Consider the following 20,281-nt stretch of genomic DNA (forward strand, 5'->3'; position numbering starts at 1 on the left):
ATGGAGACTGATAACTTCTTAAAAATATATATATATGCATTGCCGAGCAACCAATGGAAAGAATTGCAGGACAAAATTTCAGTTTTAAGACTTTTACTGTAATAAACAAACTAAAATCAGCATGGACTAAATATTGATAGGCAACTAATATCCCCAAACTACAGTAAAAGTACTTCCCCATTAACTGAATTGATTATACGTTATGTCACACTCAGCAGATATATAACCTTGCATATTAAGTCCCACATTCCCCCTAGCTTTTCAAAAGGCTCTTTTTTCCCTGCCACCCCAGGGCGAGTCTTCCAGCATCCTTTGAAAGTCCCTTCACTCAGCCTTCTGAGTAACCTCAAACTGACTACTAGCAGCATGGTAACTTCTGGCAGCTCCTTGATCCTTAAATCTCTATAAGCCCCATCTCTTCAGAGAACACGTACCCACCGGCATTCTGCTTGGCAGCCAACACAAAACAGTATTTTTCTCTACCGGATCTCTTTGAATCTGAGAGTTTTCCCAGAAAGACCAGCTGCTTCTCTTTTGGCGTCAAGATGTGAAAATTAAAACTTGATTTTCTGTTGTTATTGACTTAAGCCCCTTTCCCCATTGCGACCAAATCACATGAGCCTGTCCCCCCGGGAAAAGTTCAGCATGATTTCACGATCCCCTATTCTAGGACATGCTGTTTTTACCTTAAATTAGAGAAACAGTTTAAAACATAACCCTCGTATGAAGTCGCACATTCGTAACATAACGTATGTCAAAGTTCAGCACAAAAGAAAAACTGAATTAACTTAATAGTAGATAATATTTGACAAAATTTAAGAAAATATAAGGACACATTTAATCAAAATATTTCATTACAATTATTCATATGACCAACAAGACGCAAGTTTTTGATCTTTGCAGATTAGATTAACTTTTGATACCATGTAGTCTTTGCAATTTTCCATGTATTTCTGTTGAAGTGTTTTTCTTTCTATTTGTAATAATGATTCTCAAATAAAATGAGGGAAATATATACAGCTAATGATAGGGACAAGAGAGGTGCAATACCATTGCTTTCACTAAATGGTGAGTTACAGATCCTTGAGAATGCCCCAAGAATAAACATTTTATTTTTATTTTTCTTCCCTTCCCTGTTTGGAACTATGTTGGGAATGATAGGCACAGACCTGGTTTTATCACATTTGCATTTGGTATGCACTATGCTATGCTTTCAAAATTTGAAATTTTATACAGGCTGAGCACTGGAGTCCTCAAAGGATTTGAGTGGGGTGTTCAGCTAATTAGCTTGGAACATTGATGTTGTTAGCAGTAAAAGAGCTCACATGTCACACGTCTGTTTGTTGCTCAGTGCAAAATCATTTAGAAAATTCTGCTAAATGATCACAGATGAGACAGATTTGTCAGCCTGTTTAAATGCAAGAGGAGCAGTCTGTGTCAGTTTAATTATTAGTCAGGTGTGAAAATATCACTTGAGGCGCACCAGCTATTAACAGCAATCACCAATACGATCAAATTTATTTAGCTGAAGTCTTAATAAGAGTATTTCAGTGATATAGATGTGAGTCTGAATCTAACTATATTAGAACTTAATACCATAAAGAAATTTCTTATGTTGTATTGTCAAGAAAGCAGAATGATAGTAGAGATAGTAGAGATAGTAACAACTGGTGTGACTTTGGACGATTAAAATCATGTTGAATTTTTGTAAGTAGGGGGGTTGGGGTGGGAGAATAAGAGTAAGGAAGCCTTGCTGTAATTATATAGGGCTTTGAGTACTGCGTATGGTTTTGGTCTTCTTGCCTAAGGAAGGAAGGAAGCCTTAGCAGGTGTGCAATGAAGGTTCAGTAGATTCGACAGCCATATCATCCCAAGAATCAATGAGGAGAGATAGAGTAAAATAGAGTTTAGAAGAATGAGAATTGATCTTATTGAAATGTACAAAATTCTTAGAGTGATTAACAGGGTAAACGCTGGGAGACTCTTTCCCCTGGCTGCAGAGTCCAGAATTGGAGTCAAAAGCCAGAATTTTCCCATCGACGATTTGGGGGCCGGGGCCTGCTCGCTGACAGGAAAATGGTGCGGAATTACGTCGGGAGGAACCCTCGATATCATCCCAGTCCATTTAAATTTTTAGGAAGGTGGGCGGATAGCGAAATTAGCTGTCCGCCCGCTGACCTGTCAGTGGCCAATTGAGGCCATTGACAGGATAATTAAGATCATTAAAGATCCTTCCTGTCCAACCTTAAGGCTGGCGGGCAGGCCAGGAGCCCCAGCAGGCTTCTGATAAAATATGAAACCTCATGCACTGGTGGGATGAGGTTTCATGTTCGTGTTTAAAAACTTAAAAAAAGTTTCAGTGCTTCTTATTAACCTGTCCCATTTCATGTGACATTGTCACATGAGGGGGACATGTTAATAATGCTTTTATTTTTCTATTTTTAGAGTTTTTTAACCTGTCACTAATCTCCCTGAGACAGCATTTAGTCTCAGGGAGCAGTGCGCTCTATTGCGCGCATGCGCGAAAGAGCGCACTTTGTTAGTTAGGGATTCCCCCCCCCCCACCCCTGCCGGCACAGGAAGTGCACAGCACTTCACATTGGGCAGGCTGCTGGGCGGGCCTTAATTGGCCCACCCACTCAAAATGACAGCAGGCCCCGTTTCGGCGGCGGGCGTCGGCTGCCTGCCCGCCCACCAAGAGCATATCTCTGCCCAAAGTCTCAGAATAAGGGATCGACCATTTAGGACTGAGAGGAAGAGAAATTCTTCACTCGGAGGGTTGAGAATCTTTGGAATTCTCTATCCCAGAGGGCTGTGGATGCTCGGTTGAGAAATAGATTCATGACTGAGGTCAACAGATTTTTTTGCCACTAAGGAAGTCAAGAGATAAGGGAATAAGGCAGGAAAATTGAGTTGATGTAGAAATTCAGCCATGCTCTTGGATAGCGGAACAGGCTTGAGGGATTGTATGGTCTACTTCTCCTATTTCTTACGTTCTTATGTTTTTAGATGTCAAATGTGAAAGATTTGATGTGAAAGCAGAGGAAGCTATTCTGCAAGGTACAATGGGATGTTAAAATCATTTTTAGTTGCCAGAAAACAACAGTGTACTGTTATTGTAAGTAAGTTGATGCATGAGCTTATTTTCATCTTTTTAGATCTCTGTTCATCTGAATTGTCCCTGTTGTGATTGACTTAAGTTTCCTCCAGTAGCTGTTCTTATACATAGTACATTGATAAAGGAAATTCAGCATATAGTACAAGGTTGCACTTTATCCAAGTTTTTGCATGCAACATGGTAATATGATATTATGGGGATTAACAGTGAGCATATGCTTTTTCCTTCGTACTTTTGGGTATTACGTAGTAATTCATATGAATCCAGTTCCCCTTTAATGCAGCTAATGGATTATCAATGGTACACATTACAGGACACCAAAGTACAAGGTCATCTTAGAACGCAGAGGTGGGTGGCAGCTGAAAGTGTTTGAGTTATATAAAAAAATTATCTAGTAATCCATTGGCAAAATCTATACATTGACCAAAGCTTGCTTTTAACTCCCTTGCTGTTATGGGCTCTAGCTTGTAAATGATTTTTGTTGTGTGATTTTAATTTTGTGCAGTGATTATTTCCAGTTAAATTTGCACCACATTGAAAAGGCTAGGCATAATTAATCTGAAATGAATCCTTTTCCTTGTCACTTAAAAAGAATCACTCATGGAATTTTATCTCATAGCTGATTCATTTAATAGACTTGCAGAAAATTTAGATAACATAAAATCCAGAATTGTAATTGCTGAGAATAAAAAAAATTGCTGCAGGCTAATTGATATTGGATACTGTGCGTCTGTAGTCCTTTGAGAGGATTACACTAAAGTGTTTTAAGGGCTATACCTGCATAGGTCAGTCCAAAGAAAATCAGCTAGCTAGTTTTAATTAATGAGATTAAAACAGAAAATGCTGGCAGTGTGCTTTTTTTTGCTTTCAGACTCTGGCAATTTCACCATGCATGTTCAGGTTTTGCAGTTTTTTTTTATCATTTCAATTTTCCAGAATGTGCTGTTATTCTTTTTGTCTCTTAATTAATTGGACACTCACCTTCTAGCCTTATATTTTGTTAGGTTTCTAATTATTTCTGTTAAAATGAAGAAAATAATAGTTTACTTGAAATTGCAAACAGAATAAATAGCATTTTTAAAATTTAGGATGAGATATAAATACTTTATAATATTTTTTGAATTTTAACAGAAATAATTAGAAAGCTAACAAAATATAATGCTAGAAGGTAAGCATTCATGCCAACAGCGTGGGTTCGATTCCTGCTCTAGCTGAGGTAGCCTTGGAACTTGCCTCCTTTCTCTGCTCCTGAGAGTGGAAGGAAATGGCAAACCACCTCTGAAATAAACTGCCAAGAAAATGGCTCGGGTTGAAGCATCAGTAGACAATGAACCAAGGATCTGACAGAGCACACAGGAAGGAAGGATAAATACCTTTTAACAAATTCTGGACCTAAATAGTGTGACGAAGTTTTATAGGCAGTTTCAATGATAAATGTTGACATTGGAATTTACAAGAGAAAGGGAAGAAGAAAGAGGGAGACAGGACCAGAAAAATGCAATGGTCTATAAAAGGGGATTTAAAAGATAGAAGTAAGAAGAATTTTGCTGCGAAGGAGACTGTGAATGGGTGGGGAAAGTGAGAACAGAGGAGAATAGGGTCCTCACAAGGTTTCACTTTTAGTTTGGGGTATGGATGCATAGGATGATCTTATGTCCTAATCACAAAAGAAATCTTTGGCCCACTAATTGGTTTTGATGCATGTATCCAGGCCCTAGCTCCAAAATGTTGGACATCCCTGATCATATGTTGCATGAAGTTAATATTTAAATACAACATGTTGATATTGTCATGATCAGAAGACAAGAAGGAAAAAATATATACACCTATATCATCCTGGCAACTTTATAAACTTATTACTTTTTTAGAAAAATGGACAAAAGGCTCGACTGATAAAAATGGCCGCAGCTGACCACATAAGTTTCTGAGCAGTTTAAATATGGATAAAGGCTAACTTATCAAACTCCTGGAACGTAACACTCGTTACGTGGTATAAACATTCTAGCCAATCCAACACAAAGGGCTAGTGGATGAGGCATCTGGACCAGGCAGTGCTGGACATAGGCAGAGTTATTGGGATCCCCATTTCCAACATTGTGCTAATGGTTCTACAGTTACCCGGTCAAAATACAATGGGTTGCAACAAGGGTGCTTTGTTAGCTGAATAGCTCAACCTGAACCCACCCTGGCACATGACCAAGACATGAGCTGTTTGAATTGCTTTAATTATACAGCTTTTGGATTCCATCTTCATATGCGGTTTATCTTCAGAAGAGAAGACTGGATTCCAGACTAGCAGCCTGCCTTTCTGACCTCCATTTCTCTCAAAGTCTGATCTCCAAAAAGAACCCAGTATTTTGCCTACAGAGTGAATTAATTTCCAGGATACAAGAATACTTTGCTGCACCTTCAACGGATTCGACCTGCAACTGAATCCCTAGGATCAAGATGATGAATTCGGCCAGACAAAGCGATCTGAAAGAACCTTCATTGGACATTGACTTACTGGACTCTGGACACACTTGAAACCATAACTCTTATTTTTATTGTGGTCTTGCACTGTACCTTTTTCTTTCCCTCATCCCCCTTTTATTGTATGAGCGCAAAAAGGTACGGATGTTGGAAAACTCCTTCCTGCGTTTTGTGCGTGCATAAAATAAATCGACTCTCTTATTTTACCTTATATCGAGTTTATTTTCGGGTTATTAATAGAGAAATGAATCACTCCAAACTGAAGGGTTGGGGAAACTAAGCCACCACTTATAACGGGGGAAATAAAAAATCAAAACATCTTTCTGTTTACGGGCAGGTAGTGAGAGGAGAAATCAAGGCTGTTTAAATCAATCCCCCTGCTGTCTGTAATAATATACACAATGCTTACAAAACATAAGTAGTTGTACACGTATTAAATTATAATGATGAATCTAATAGTTACTGTCACAGTAAATAAAATATGACTGATTAGTGCGCCATTTTTCTCCCTCTAAAGTGAATAAAGAGAGCGATTTAACAGAAATTATGAGTGGTATTTTCCCTGCTTTGAAGTGCCACTTAGGATTACTATAAATGATAGAGTCAAAACCAGCTGAGAATCCACTGTTCTTGCATTATAGCTATGAGATTATGTAACCCTGCTGTGTAACATGATAACTTCTTATTTTCATAATGACAGGGTGGTATTCCTTAAAAATGGGGTTCAGTATGACAAAGACTGTGGCCAGAATTTTTCAGTTGGTGGGTGGGCTCAGTGGGAGTGGGCGGGGGCAGTCACAGAGCCGATCAGCTCCATGCCGCCGTTTTACGCAGGTGGGCCAATTAAGGCCCGCCCAGCGTAAGACGCGAGCCCTAGTGTTCAGCGCTACCTGTGCGGGCAGTGGGAGGAGGGAGAGTCGCTCTTTAGCGCACAGAGTTACCTCAGGGAGATTGAATCGCTATTGTAATTAATGAATAAACGGATTAAAAATTTACTTAAACATGTCCCCTCACATGACTGTGTCTCATGAGATTGGACATGTTTTTACGTGTAGAAAATTTAAAAACTTTATTTAATAAAAGCTTTAGGAAACCTCATCCCACTTGTGGATGAGGTTTCCTAAAAAAATGTGAAGGCTGCTTAGCCTTGTCACCCACCCGCCAACCTTAAGGTTGGACGGGTAGCATTAACAATTACATTAATTATTTCCTTAATGACCTTAACAGGCTGTTTACATATCGAAACATCGTGAGACAGCACGATGACGTCAGGATGCACACCCGATGCCATTGCGCGTCATTTTACGCGTCGGCATGTCGGGCCTGACCCCGCATGCCAACTGAAAAATCCTGCCCCTGGAAGTCTCTGACTTTGGATCCATCACTTCACTAGCCAAAGCAGATCCTACTGGATCCCTTCAAGTTGCTTTGTAAACATGTTTCATCAGAGAAGAGAGCGCGGATTGAATAAAGATTTGTTCAAACTGAGTTTCTGTCTGTGGAGTAAAATAATACAGTAGATTGAATCTCAGTGTCTCGTCTTATCACCTTAAGAATGAATCCCTGTTTCAATTGTCTTTTGAATTTAGGTTAATTTGGGATTGGCGATATAATAATTTATTTAATACTCATATTTCTGTATCGCCATTTAATTGAAACGTCTACAAACTCTTTGTGTAGTGAATTACTTTGAAGTACAGTGACTGTTGATGTCCCAATATAGTCTTCTGGAGGGACGTAAAGCTGATGAGGAAGAGATCTTTTCATATGATGCTTGATCATACTTTATAGCTATAAAAACAAAAAACTGCAGATGCTGGAAATCCAAAACAAAAACAGAATTACCTGGAAAAACTCAGCAGGTCTGGCAGCATCGGCGGAGAAGAAAAGAGTTGATGTTTCAAGTCCTCATGACCCTTCAACAGAACTGTTCAACAGAACTTTCTAGCTAGTTAATTAAGTGACATTAACAACAGTCATGGTTTTTATCACAGGCTCCTGACTGCTCTAACTGAATTCCTTTGGGAAGAATTTTTTACTGGGGAAGGGTTTTGAATTTGGCATTCTGATTGGGATGGCCATTTTAGACAACCACCATGTAAAATTCAGAGCTATTTTGCATGCTTCCTGATGCTTTATTGTCTGCACTGTGGTGTTACTCCAGGAAATTTGAAATGGTTGAGTAGTGAATCAGTTGCATTTATTTCATGCTATTTGTCATGGAAAATATTGGGGATTTAGTAAAAGAAAAAAGAAATTGAAACTAATTTGCAAGTATGTGTAAATTTCTGATCAACATTTCACATTTTAAACATTTCAAACATTTAAAAACTTTCTTGTACTTCAGATGCACCAGAGTCTTCACCTTTTATTAACTATTTCCCCTTGGAAGTGAATTACGTTTTTGTGCACTGCAACACAATGGGCCCCTGTTAGATACAGCGAAACACTTGTCGTTCACTGTTCTCATAGAAAATCTGTTCTGATAAATGACCTTTGCTCTATTTAATAAGTTATTAGGGGATAAAAAGCATGCTTGAATGGAATTCAACAGAGTACCGTCAATGAAAGCAGACGGTAAGAACAGAATGTGACGATTGGCTAAAAGTCCGCTCTCTGTTAGAGCTTTCACACAGCTGCAGTGATTAGTGGATACATTGGGATAAATGACTTTATTTAGGGACATAGATAAAGTAGATTATTATAGAAATGGTTTTGACATTTTACTTTTTTACGGTGTGCCAATCCATGGTGATAATTATTCTAGTGTGTCCTTTGCTGAAATAGGAGATTGACAGTGCTGTGTGCATTAATCTGCATGAGCTCTTCAATTCCATCATTAAGCATGATAGAATGTTCTTATGAATATGAGTAGATCAAATTAAGTTGAAATATAATTCTGTATTCATGTAATTGAGCTCATTCAAAGGTTTTGTCATGGGTTTAATGCTTGTCTGCCTGGCCAGCCAGATCACTTCTTAGCAGTAATCTGCCTACTGATATCAGTTGGCTTGTAGGTGAATAAAAACTAGAATCAGGCTAATAAATAGTTACTAATTCCCAGTTAAAGGCATGTTGGTGACAGAACTGTTCAGTCTATTAGATGGAGCAGAGCAAAATAAAGTACCCTTCTCAAAATAAAATTCAGACTAAGAAACACCAAGGCAAAACCAAAGAAGACTTCACTTAAAGATAAATATAAAAATGCCTTGCATTGATAGGAACAGCAGGTTTTGTGCTGAAATATGGTACTTCAAGTTAATTTCTCACCTGCTGCCTTAGCCAACTGTCCCCCTACTATTTTATCTTTTGTTGTCTTTATTAGTGATAGCTGACCAATGATTACAATCTTACTTTTCACATTGTTGTAGAGTTTGGCTGAAACTAACCACTTTGCAATCAATTCATACAAGCATATGCACAAGGAGCAGGAGTAGGCCACTCGGCCCTTCGAGCCTGCTCCACCATTCAATAAGATCATGGCTGATCTGATTTTAACCTCAACTCCAGATTCCTGCCTACCCCCAATAACCTTTCACCCCCTTGCTTGTCAAGAACTTATCTACCTCCACTTTAAAAATATTCAAAGGGCAGAATTTTGCTCTAGGTTGGTGAGCGGGCCCCACCGGCTTGACAGCGGGTGGGCAGCCAACCCCGCCCCCGGAAGGGGGCCTGCCGCCATTTTGAGGGCGGGCCAATTAAGGCCCGCCCAGTGGGCTGCCAGACGGGAAGCGCTATGCGCTTCCTGTTTGGGACGGGGAAAGATTCCCCAACTGTCAAAGTGCGCACTTTCGCACATGTGCACGAAAGAGCACACATCTCCCTGAGTCTAAGTGCTGGCTCAGGGAGATTACTGACAGTCTAAAAAAAACTTTAAAAATAGAAAAATAAAAAAATTATTAACATGTCCCCCTCATGTGACAATGTCACACAAGATGGGACATGTTACTAAGAAGCACAGAAGCCAGTGGATGAGGTTTCAGGAGGTTTTTTCAGAAGCCTGCTTGGGCTCCTGGACTGCCCACCAACCTTAGGGTTGGACGGGCAGAGCCTTTAATTATTTTAATTATCCTGTCAATGGCCTCAATTGGCCTTTAACAGGTTGGTGCGCAGACTGCTGATTTCGCTGTCTGCCCGCCTTCCTAAAGATTTAAATGGACCGGGATGACGTCAGGGGTTCCTCCCGACGTCATTCCGCATCATTTTCTGTCAGCGAGCGGGTCCCCTCCCCCCAAATCGCCGACGGGAAAATTCAGGCCAAAGATTCTGTCTGCACCGCCTTCTGAGGAAGAGAGTTCTAAAGACTCACGACGCTCAGAGAAAAACTTCTCCTCATTTCTGCCTTAAATGGATGATCCTTTTTTTTAAACAGTGACCCCTAGTTCTAGATTCTTCCACAAAAGGAAACATCCTTTCCACATCCACCCCGTCAAGTCCCCTCAGGATCTTATACTTGTATTCAGTGAATACAAGGCTAGCCTGTCTAGCCTTTCCTCATAAGACAGACTGCCCATCCCAAGTATTAGTCTAGTAAACATTCTCTGAACTGCTTCCAACGCATTTGCATTCTTCCTTAAATAAGGAGACCAATACTGTACACAGTACTCCAGATGTGGTCTCACCAATGCCGTGTATAACTGAAGCATAGCCTCTCTACTCTTGCATTCAGTCCCTCTTGCAATAAACAATAACATTTTATTAGCTTTCCTAATTACTTGTGTATCCACTCAATTTCACTCAATAAGATTGGGATGGTTTTGATTTGAAGTTGTAAACAAACTAGAGTACAAATACCAAAATACTTTCATTCTGCAGCACATCGATGCAAAATCATTACTGGCAAAATACCAGGCATAATTGAAAAAATAAATGTGTATTTTATATCTTATGTGTGAAATTGTTACCTAAACAATTGAAATTTTTATTTATGTTGCAATTACTTACATATGCTAAATTAAGGCAATTATTGTATTTCAGACTTTGGATTCAGTAACATCTTTACCCCAGGACAATTGCTGAAAACGTGGTGTGGGAGCCCACCTTATGCAGCTCCTGAGCTATTTGAAGGAAAAGAGTATGATGGTCCAAAAGTAGATATTTGGGTGAGTTGTAAAGGCCCCTTTGACTTCTATTACATAAGTGCCTCTGACAGTTTTTATTTTACTATTGTTTTGCCCAAACCAGAATTGTATCTGTATGGTTAAACTGGCATTTTTTTCAAAAGGTCACCAAATTTTGACACCCATTTGTCTAAATGCTGTTTAGTTACTGCTGGACAACACCAGACTTGGTCAGTGAAAGAGCATTTATGAAATGCATTTAAATGAATGCCTCATTTTTAACTGCACTAGAGTAGAAGCTACAAAATAATGAACTGTTGTCATAAAATTATACTAAATTCTTAGGAAAGCCTTATAAAATGTAAATTCTGTACTTGTCAGGTTTCCTTTTGCAGGCTGTGTTGTTAACTTGTGCTTTTATTCCCCCTCTATGAATCTGAATTATTTCAATGTTTTACTATTGAAGGTTAATAGTGCTTTACAAAATAAACCAGGAAAGAAGTGTTTTCCATTTGTATTGACAAATGGAGCTTATGGTGTAAATTTTGAAAAAATTTATGTTATGCTTTTGTGTGTTGAGTTCAGAAGCCTTCTCCCCGCCTCCTTGCTGCTCTATCCCAAACCAATATTTTTCATACATTTAGAATACAGTAAATGGAACAAATTATATACTTTATGCGAGAAAGTAAAACCCATCAAATCATGGGCAGTACTATCTTGAACATAGGGCTAAAGTTTTACAGTATCACTAAGTGTGCAGTGCATGAACAAAATATTTGTCAAGCTATCAGTTTCTTCCATAGACCAAGAAATGTTGATATTCCTATTGCTGTTTCCATTCATTAACGCTTATGTTAACGATGTGAGACGTGAAACCTATTTCATTCTTGCGTAGATGGAGATATTCAACCAGCTGAGTTGACAGTGTAAGACTGATTAAATTGTTGCTGAGGGGTCAGCAATTCCTTTTGCATTATCGAATTGGAGTTTAGCAGTAGGGGAAGGGAGAGAGTAAGAAAAGTATAAGCAATTAAAAGAAAGCGTGATTCATGGTAATATGATCCATTTCATTACCACATACTATTTCTTTCAGAGCTTGGGGGTGGTACTATATGTGCTGGTGTGTGGGGCCCTACCATTTGATGGCAGCACACTGCAGAACCTGCGGGCCAGGGTACTGAGTGGCAAATTCCGCATTCCATTCTTTATGTCTACAGGTAAGAACTTTCATTTTGCATGAAACAGTGGTAATAAGAGTAGCGCTGAAACATTGATGGCACCCTCACAGATATAAATTTTAGACAGCAAAGCTAAACTTTAGAGTATGCCTCAGAAATTATTGTTTTAGTGATTTGATAAATGTGACCACAGTAGTTGAAAATGCACCTGTTGTGATCTAAAGCATTTATGTTTTTATCATGGTCCTCTTCTAGGCTACAATACAAAAGTAAATTCTAGTGTACATTTTAGTATATTTGTATTTATGTCTGTGATTTGTTACTGAATTCCTTGTAATTTTTGCAAATGCTGGGAATAATGTAAGCTTTATGGCATATGATCTTTCAGTTTAAATATCCTTTCAGTTGTTGTCTTTGAGGGAAACATAAGTATTAAAGAACTAGTTTGGTTCCTTTGTAGATCACTTGGGATTTTAAAAGTAGTTTTGATTTTTGATATAACTTTCACTGTGTTATACATAACTCTAATGAACACTAGTTTAAAGGTAATTGTTTTTGTGGGGCTGAAAATCTGGAAAGTTAGTTTAATCAGAGAAGGCAAACAATGCATGAATGTAATGTGAACATCAGAGTTCTTTAAAGATTTTTGTATTCATCCTTGGGATGTGAGCATCAATGGTAAGGCCAGCATTTATTGCCAGTTCCTAATTGCCCTTGAGAAGGTGGTCGTGAGCCAACTTCTTAAACCGCTGGTGTCCATGTGGTGTAGTTACACCCATGGAGCTGTTAAGGAGAGTATTCCAGGATTTTGACCCAGCAACAGTGAAGGAACAGCAATATAGTTCCAAGTCAAGACGGTGAGTCACTTGAAGGGGAACTTGTGGTGGTATTCCCATGCGCCTGCTATCCTTGGCCTTCTAGGTGTAGAGATCACACATTTGGAAGGCTTCTTTAATCTCATTAGCAATTTTATTTTAAAGTACTCATAACGCACAGGATGGTAATTTCAATCATGTGTATCTTTGCTAATTATTTGTCAATTTAGAAAAGATGCAATCCATTTTCAGTACCAATTTGATTTGTATAGTGGACATCCCATGGTCTTTGGTTTCAACAAATGTTCGTGTGTTGTTGGATCACTTCACGTTTTGTTCCCACACCCAATACGCCTCATGGATGTGTTACTCTTGGTTGCAACCCATGCCTGCATTTGTTTTTAATTGGCACAACATTGGGTTTCAACAGAGAAATTCAGTTTGAATCCCATGTGCAACTACTGTGTCTTTGAGGAAAGCGAGAAGCAACTACTCTCAGTGCTTCTCCCGAGTAAGCTAAGGCAGGGCCAGCCTGACTGCCTTCCTAAAATACATCCTGTTTTAATTTTTTTTTACCACGGAATGGATTGCTAGGAGGCACAGAGTAGACAGTAGCCGTGATAATAACTGTGAGATGGGGTGCGAGATTTAGTGCCCGGGAGGTACGGAGGTTCCTAGAGGTTCTGAAGAAGCTAACTAACAGTAGGGCCTGATTTAAATTTTTTTGTATCGATTTCCCAGCTGCAGCCCGTTGGATTGAGCGGGTGGCTGTCTGTCGGGCAGGTGGGCATCTGGGGAACAGGGTGAAGGTGATTTGGACATGGCTGGGAGGGTGTGGGAATTAGATCAAAAACAAAATAGCTGGAAAAACTCAGCAGGTCTGGCAGCATCTGCAGAGAGGAACACAGTTAATGTTTCGAGTCCGTATGACTCTTCATCAGAACCCTTCAAATGACTTGTGGGAATTGGATGTTTGACATCTTGGGAGTGCATTGGACATCAGACATGAGGGAGCGGGGGACATAAGAAATTGGGAGGTGAGGGAATTGGGCAACAGACATAAGGGGCAGGAGTTGGACATCAGAGATTGAGGGCTGGGCGACTTGGACATCAAAAACTGGGGCGGAACGGGGGGGTGAATTGGACATTAGGTATGGGGTGGAGTGTTGGATGGCTGATCAGTGTAAGATTAGGTTGAGGGCAGTATAGGCTTGGCTGTGATGGCTCCAATGATTAAGCCGCCTGCTGATACTCGTCCAAGCTTACATGTAAAGAAAGTCCATTTGGACTAAAAACTAGAGAATTGCTGGTGATGTGGAACAATGTTCTACAACAGAGAGTGTCTTCAGAAGAGGATTAAAAGAGGAGGTTCAGTAATGACAGAAACTATCAGCACAAATACAGTTCACTTTTTATATTTTAAAACATGAATATAATTTCCAGCAATATTTTTCAATAACTTTTTAATTTGAAAGTTTACCTCTTGTTTTAACGTTTTAACAATCCATATGTTACATAAGATGAAAATGGTAAAATCGTTTAGGCTGCATTTGTAAGCCACTTAAAGTTGTGTCAAATTTCATTATCACAAAACATCATTTATTATGGGAAGCAGTGGCTTTAATGTAGCTTTATCTGGACAGTGAAAATGATGTCTGCTTTTAAACATTTTCTTAAATAAGTGCACAATTGCACAATTTGAAAATTCTTAGGACATCTTTAATGAACAAGAATATCTACAAGCTATTTTCCTGTGTTGAATACACTATATAGTAATCTATGAGGGATTATCTGACATTCAGTAAATTGGTCTAAAAATACAGGTCATTGTTACTAATCTCCCAAGGCAATGTTTCCATTCTTTGTGGTTGACACTTATTATACCCGATTCCCTGTAGTCCAGCTGTCAGTAATGTTTAATTGGAAGCAGTGGAGTGCATGACTTAATGGCTCAATTTGACACTGATTGGTACTGAATAATACGGTAATTAGAGTATTAGATGGTTCATCAAGTGGGAACTTTTGTGTCAGGGCAGTTGACTGATTTTACTTAAAAACAGATTTTGCCTTCTGGTCCCACAGTTTTCCACTGAAGTACCTGTTTTCAGTTAATTTTGACATCTGTTTAATCCATTGTTTTGTCCTTTTGGGATTACAGAAACATACTTAAGTGCTTTGAAGCATTTTCCTGAAAACTTTTATAATATAAATTAACAATAACTTTATATCTGTCAAATGAAATAACATTAGCAAAGAAATTCAAAATACAAGTAGAAGTACTGAAAAGGACCACTTAAGTATTTTAGTTGCTGGAGAAAACTTATCGATGATCAAAATGGAGTACAATGGTTTTTCAAGTTGCAGTTCTTATCACTTAAGGTCCTGTTGTCACACATCCTTTGATATTTTGCATTATGTCACTTACCATTATCATCCTGTGGAAATTATCAATGCTGTAAATACCATATTCTGATTTCAAACTCAATATCACATATTGCATAAAAATTCAAAAATATTTTACTCGTGGTGAGGACATTATGTGATGTGCCACTCAGCCATATGGGGCAGAAGGTTTCTGGATTTTTTCAAATCCTAAAATTTACTAAACTCAAAATATAATAGTTCAAGAGATTGGCAGTTGGTAGATTGCAGGTCTAATTGCTGAGCTTCAACTGAAAGAAAAACAATTGGAACTTTTGTTTGATCCACTCAATTGGGCTATAGTTGCTGGTACTGCACTGACCATTCTGTTGTACCTTTTGACAGACTTACTAAACTTTCCACATCTTCTCACAGTTTGAAAAAAGTCTAAAATACAGCAGAATATACAAGACTTTTCTTGATATCTGCAAAGCTTCTTTTCAAGCCACGATTAAGTGTTGTTCCTCTTTGGTAGATTAGGATTTTCCTCCGGTGACGATATACTGATATGCATACAGCTTTTGAACTATTGCCCATTTATATTCCTTGCCTGTGATGAACTGCAGTATTTTATAGAATTTGTGCCAATTTTAAGCTGCAAATAATAAACAAATTCAGTTAAGCTTATCAATCCTTTCATTATATACATTCATTAAAATTAGTGTTTTTACAATCATATGAGAGGAAAGGGACATGTCTATGGGCAACATTATGCAAAGAAAATTCATCAGTCAGTGTTTCCAAAGGAAATTACATAGTCAGAGAAGTCTAAGTTAATGCAGCATGGGGCAGTAATAGCATTAGACTTTTCATTAATCTGAACATAAATTTATTTCCCTGCTTAGAATCGTGTTCCAGATTCCCAGCATGTAGAATATGTTTCTCTGGTTCAGTGATTAAACAGTTGGCTCACACCTCCGCAGTTGGTTCATGCTGTCAGTTTATTCTGGTGGTTGGAGCAACTCCCTGCTGACAGACCCAAGCCTGCATGCGTGCAGTGGGTAACACTCAAATTCCTGTGATTCCTGCTACTGCAGAAGAGAGTGCTGACAGTTATGATTTTAATAACGGTGCAGATTACTGCTATATCATAGTAATTTGGTAGAAGCTTCCTATTTCATCTCTTTCATCTACTCACTCTCCAACTTGGTTTGAGTTCCTATTTACAACTATTGTTGCAAGTTGAAAATGGAGCCATTGGGGTCCAAAAGACCAACATCAGATTTCTATTTTTGTTGACTTGCTAGCAACTTATTTCTGTTCTGTGCTAATAAAATAATAGCAAATTTTTTCTGTTGAGTGTCTGATCCTATCTTTTGAAAGTTATAATAAGAGCTCTTTGGGAATGTCAATTTTTACAGGGTTTTGCACAGAAATGAGCAATGAAAACCACTGGTTATAAATACATTTAATAAGTTTTATCATTTAAGAATATTTTATATAGAATTACATAGAAATTCACGAAGTCATATTAAGAACAGTTTCCCTGTTCAGGCGCAAAATCCTACAAATAAACTAACCTGCAATCTTTGGTGAATGGCAATTTTAATATTTTTGAGGAAGAAAAATGTGGGAACGAAAGCATGTTCTCTGAGTATCTTTAAAGAAGAGGAGGTTTTATGGCACACTCTTTCAGCAATCCTGCTTCTGAGTCTGAAGCTCCCAGTTCGAGTCTCATCCCCAAGGACTTGATGGCCAAGGAAGATGCACTCATAATGTGGCCAAACAAGTTGATTATCAACCTGCAAATCCTTCCAGCACATGCCAATGACAGGCAGTAAGAGTGGTAGAGATTCCTGGTCAGCCATGAAAGTTGGAGCCTTTACCTTCTCTATCCAAAGCTCCAGACTGCAACATGCATGTAAAAGTGTGTGCTGCCACAGCAACTCAGACTCCATGTGATCTGTAACACACTACGACCACACTTTTAGTCTATGTTTATTTGTGCTGTAACACTAGGGGGAGCACTTCCTGCACATGCACACTTGCAGTCTCTGGCAATGTTAGCTGCCAGCATTAAAACAAACAAGTTGGCTTGTCACAGACTAAGAATAAAATTAAAGTTATTCATTATTCGGTATATTCCTTATCAATTGCAAGTTGCTTTTTCTAGTCCACATATCACTTGCCAACTGTACCCTCTGTAAAACATGCTTCTGATGAGTCAGTAACTGATGAAGATATGTAATCAGGAAATTCCAGCAAATGAGATACTCAACTTCAAATGCAGAAAAATGATGGTAATATTTAGTTTAAGAATTAGTAACAATCAATTTAAAAAAATATTCTGACGAAAATATTTAAGAAAAAAATTAATTACCCAATGTGGGACTCAAAATGATGACCCTGAGATTAAGAGTCCCATTATCTACCAACTGAGCTACCTGAGCTGTGTAGAAGTTCCCTGCACAAAGCTGGATCTAGTTTAAGGAGGCAGCACTCATATAAAATATCATTGAGATTGAGATCCCATCACAGTTTGGTAACTGGGTTGAAATGATGCTGGCAAGTTGTTTTTCTATGTGCTGCAGTGAAATCAATGCTAATCCAAACCTCTGCCATCAACCAGCAAGTCGCCAGGAACAGGTGCACATACACCAGTGGCCACAGTGTGGGCTGAGTGCGTATGTGCAGCTGTTCTTGACACCACTCTGGTTGTTGTGGGAGTTGCAGTGAAAACTTAAACCCATGTATTTGGGCTTTTGATCATATTGTGATTCATTCATCACTTGATACAAGTGCAATATAGTTTGTGATGAGGTCAGATAACAGTAACTTTATTAAGTCTGGTGCAAAAGTTGAATAAGTGATGTGCATTGTATCTTTATGTGTGCTTTATAACTGGAAATTTACATGAACATTTTTGTTACCTTTGACCCTGTACGTGCACTACAACTGAAATGTCTGTGTAAAGCAGTTTGAAATTGCTTGATGAATTAAATCTTCCTCCACTAAGCTCTGCAATCAACTGTGACTCTGGCTTTATACTGCAACTTCTTAACATTGGTACAAAATGAAACTGCTTCATCCCAATGCTATATTGTAATATACAACTATATTATAAATGAAGCTTTAATAAGTTAGAAATCTTAGAGCTGTTTGTGAATTATGCCCTCAACTGAATTTAGTTTAGCAGCACTGAAAATATCTCTATTGACATCTCTATTTTCCAAATAGAATGCAACAGAGTATTGTGATGAATTTTCAGATTAGTTGATGAATACAATTTGCCTTTCTGTTTTTTATCTTGTACTTTTCAACATATTTTTATACTTTCCTGTTTAACAAAAATCAAATTTTCAGAGTTGGCTTTGATTACATACTGGCTGGCTCATGGGCTTGCTTCATACACTAAACAGCTGGATCAGAGCTGGCATTTTTTATTGCCTGTCACTGGCTCATATTTTATAATTAATGTTCTTGCTGGTGGTATTTTTACATTACTGTCTGAAAAATAAGCAGAGCTATCAATAGCAAAGTGCAGATAAAGTGGTCAATCTTTTTTTTTAGAAATCTACCTGATTGCCATAAAGCAAATGACTGGACTCCTTGAAGGGTGTACAGTTTAAAAGTACACTGCTGTGATGAAGAGACGAGTATCCTACTGATTTCTTTTGTGGTCATATTGAAAGAAACATCCACTGATTTTGAGATTAACAGACCTCTGTATTGGTGTTATCTTCTGAGACCTGTCATATAACTCGAGGCTTGTACTGCTTTCATTGCTACTTGTAATATAATGGCAGTGTTTATTTCAATGCTGATTGTGGAACATGCTGCTTTTGAATGGCCTTTGTCTTCGTACTGTATACTATGGAACATTCTGCTCTAACCAAAGAATTCAAAATCACAAAGTATAACAAAGGCATGGAGCAGTATTTTCACTTTATAAAACAGATGTTAAATATTCTTACATGGTCACTTACAGTTTCATCATGCTGTAGGTTATTAGCTCTTTTCACTACTATGATTAGCAGATTTTGACTTCTGTTGATCACTAGCTGATGCTACGTTTTGTTTTTATTTTCTTACCTTGCCTGTTATTTCTTTACAGTTTAGCTTACAATTTAGTTTTCCCTATCTATCTTTCTATTCTTACCCTACGATTTTGAGATCTCCTGTTTCCACTCTCAAGTTGACCGATTAGGCTTTTCATGCCACTACTCCATTTGGTACAGCTGGTTTCCAGACTGCCTTTTTTGATCTTTACAAAACTACCTTTGTTCACAAAATCACAAAATAGCTACGGATGAAGGAAGCCATTTGGCACATCTTAGCTCACTTATCCAGGAAGCACCTACTATTCCCCCCCACCCCCTCCCCCCCCCCCCCCCCCCCCCCCCCTCCCCTCCCCTCCCACCCTTGCAAAACATCCATTCGTTTTTTAAATGAATCCAGAGTTTTTACTTCTGTTTCCCTAACTGGAATTCTATTCCATGTGTTGATCATTCTAATTTGCAACAGTGCGCCCATGTCCTACTGTCATGAAATAATTTGTAATGCTTCGAATTGATGTTTTCTATACTGTTTGCTTTCTTATGTACCATCATAAGGTTTCTTTGAGTTTCCCACTTTAAAAGCTGAGCAGCTCAAATTTCTCCAGTCTTTCCTCAAAACCTAGTCCTCTAATGCCAGGATCAGTCTTGTGGTTCTTTGCACCACTTCCATGCTCTCACCCTCTTCTCACCCTGTCATTACTCACCTAACAAGTGCTTGCTGCGTCCTTTCCTTCAGCACATTTTTTAAAAAAAATTTTCAGGTTTTGCTTTGAAATCCAATGCTTTCTTGAGGAAATAATTTGCACCAGTTCACCTTGGCATGATTTCTCATTTAGTACTAATAAAGTCTTGAATCAGCATTCATTTGATTTAACATCAGGCCATCTTCCTTTAGCTACTCCTTTCTGTCTGCCTTATAATTCTTTGCAACCTTAAATAAGACATAAGAACATAGAAAATAGGAGCAGGAGTAGGTCATTCGGCCCTTCAAACCTGCTCCATCATTCAATATGATCATGGCTGATCCTCTATCGCAATGCCATACTCCCACTCTCTCCTAATACCACTTGATACCTTTAGAGTCTAGAAATCTACCTATTTCCTTCTTAAATATTTTCAGTGACTTGGCCTCCACAGTCTTTTGTGGTAGAGAATTCCATTGGTTCACCACCCTCTGAGTGAAGAGGTTTCTCCTCATCTCAATCCTAAATGGTCTACC

At 38.5% G+C, this 20,281-nt stretch overlaps 1 protein-coding gene across 3 annotated transcripts in view; it reads left to right on the forward strand.

Moving 5' to 3' along the window:
- Positions 1-20,281, forward strand: part of sik3 (SIK family kinase 3) — a 313,609-nt gene that overhangs the window by 205,484 nt on the left and 87,844 nt on the right. For all 3 annotated transcript variants that reach the window (XM_041174165.1, XM_041174167.1, XM_041174166.1), the window contains exons 5-6: positions 10,568-10,692; positions 11,744-11,867. In XM_041174165.1, coding sequence (XP_041030099.1) covers positions 10,568-10,692; positions 11,744-11,867 — 249 coding nt within the window. The remainder of the gene's footprint in view (positions 1-10,567; positions 10,693-11,743; positions 11,868-20,281) is intronic.

Source organism: Carcharodon carcharias, chromosome 25 (assembly GCF_017639515.1).
Source record: "Carcharodon carcharias isolate sCarCar2 chromosome 25, sCarCar2.pri, whole genome shotgun sequence".
Lineage (NCBI taxonomy): Eukaryota > Metazoa > Chordata > Chondrichthyes > Lamniformes > Lamnidae > Carcharodon > Carcharodon carcharias.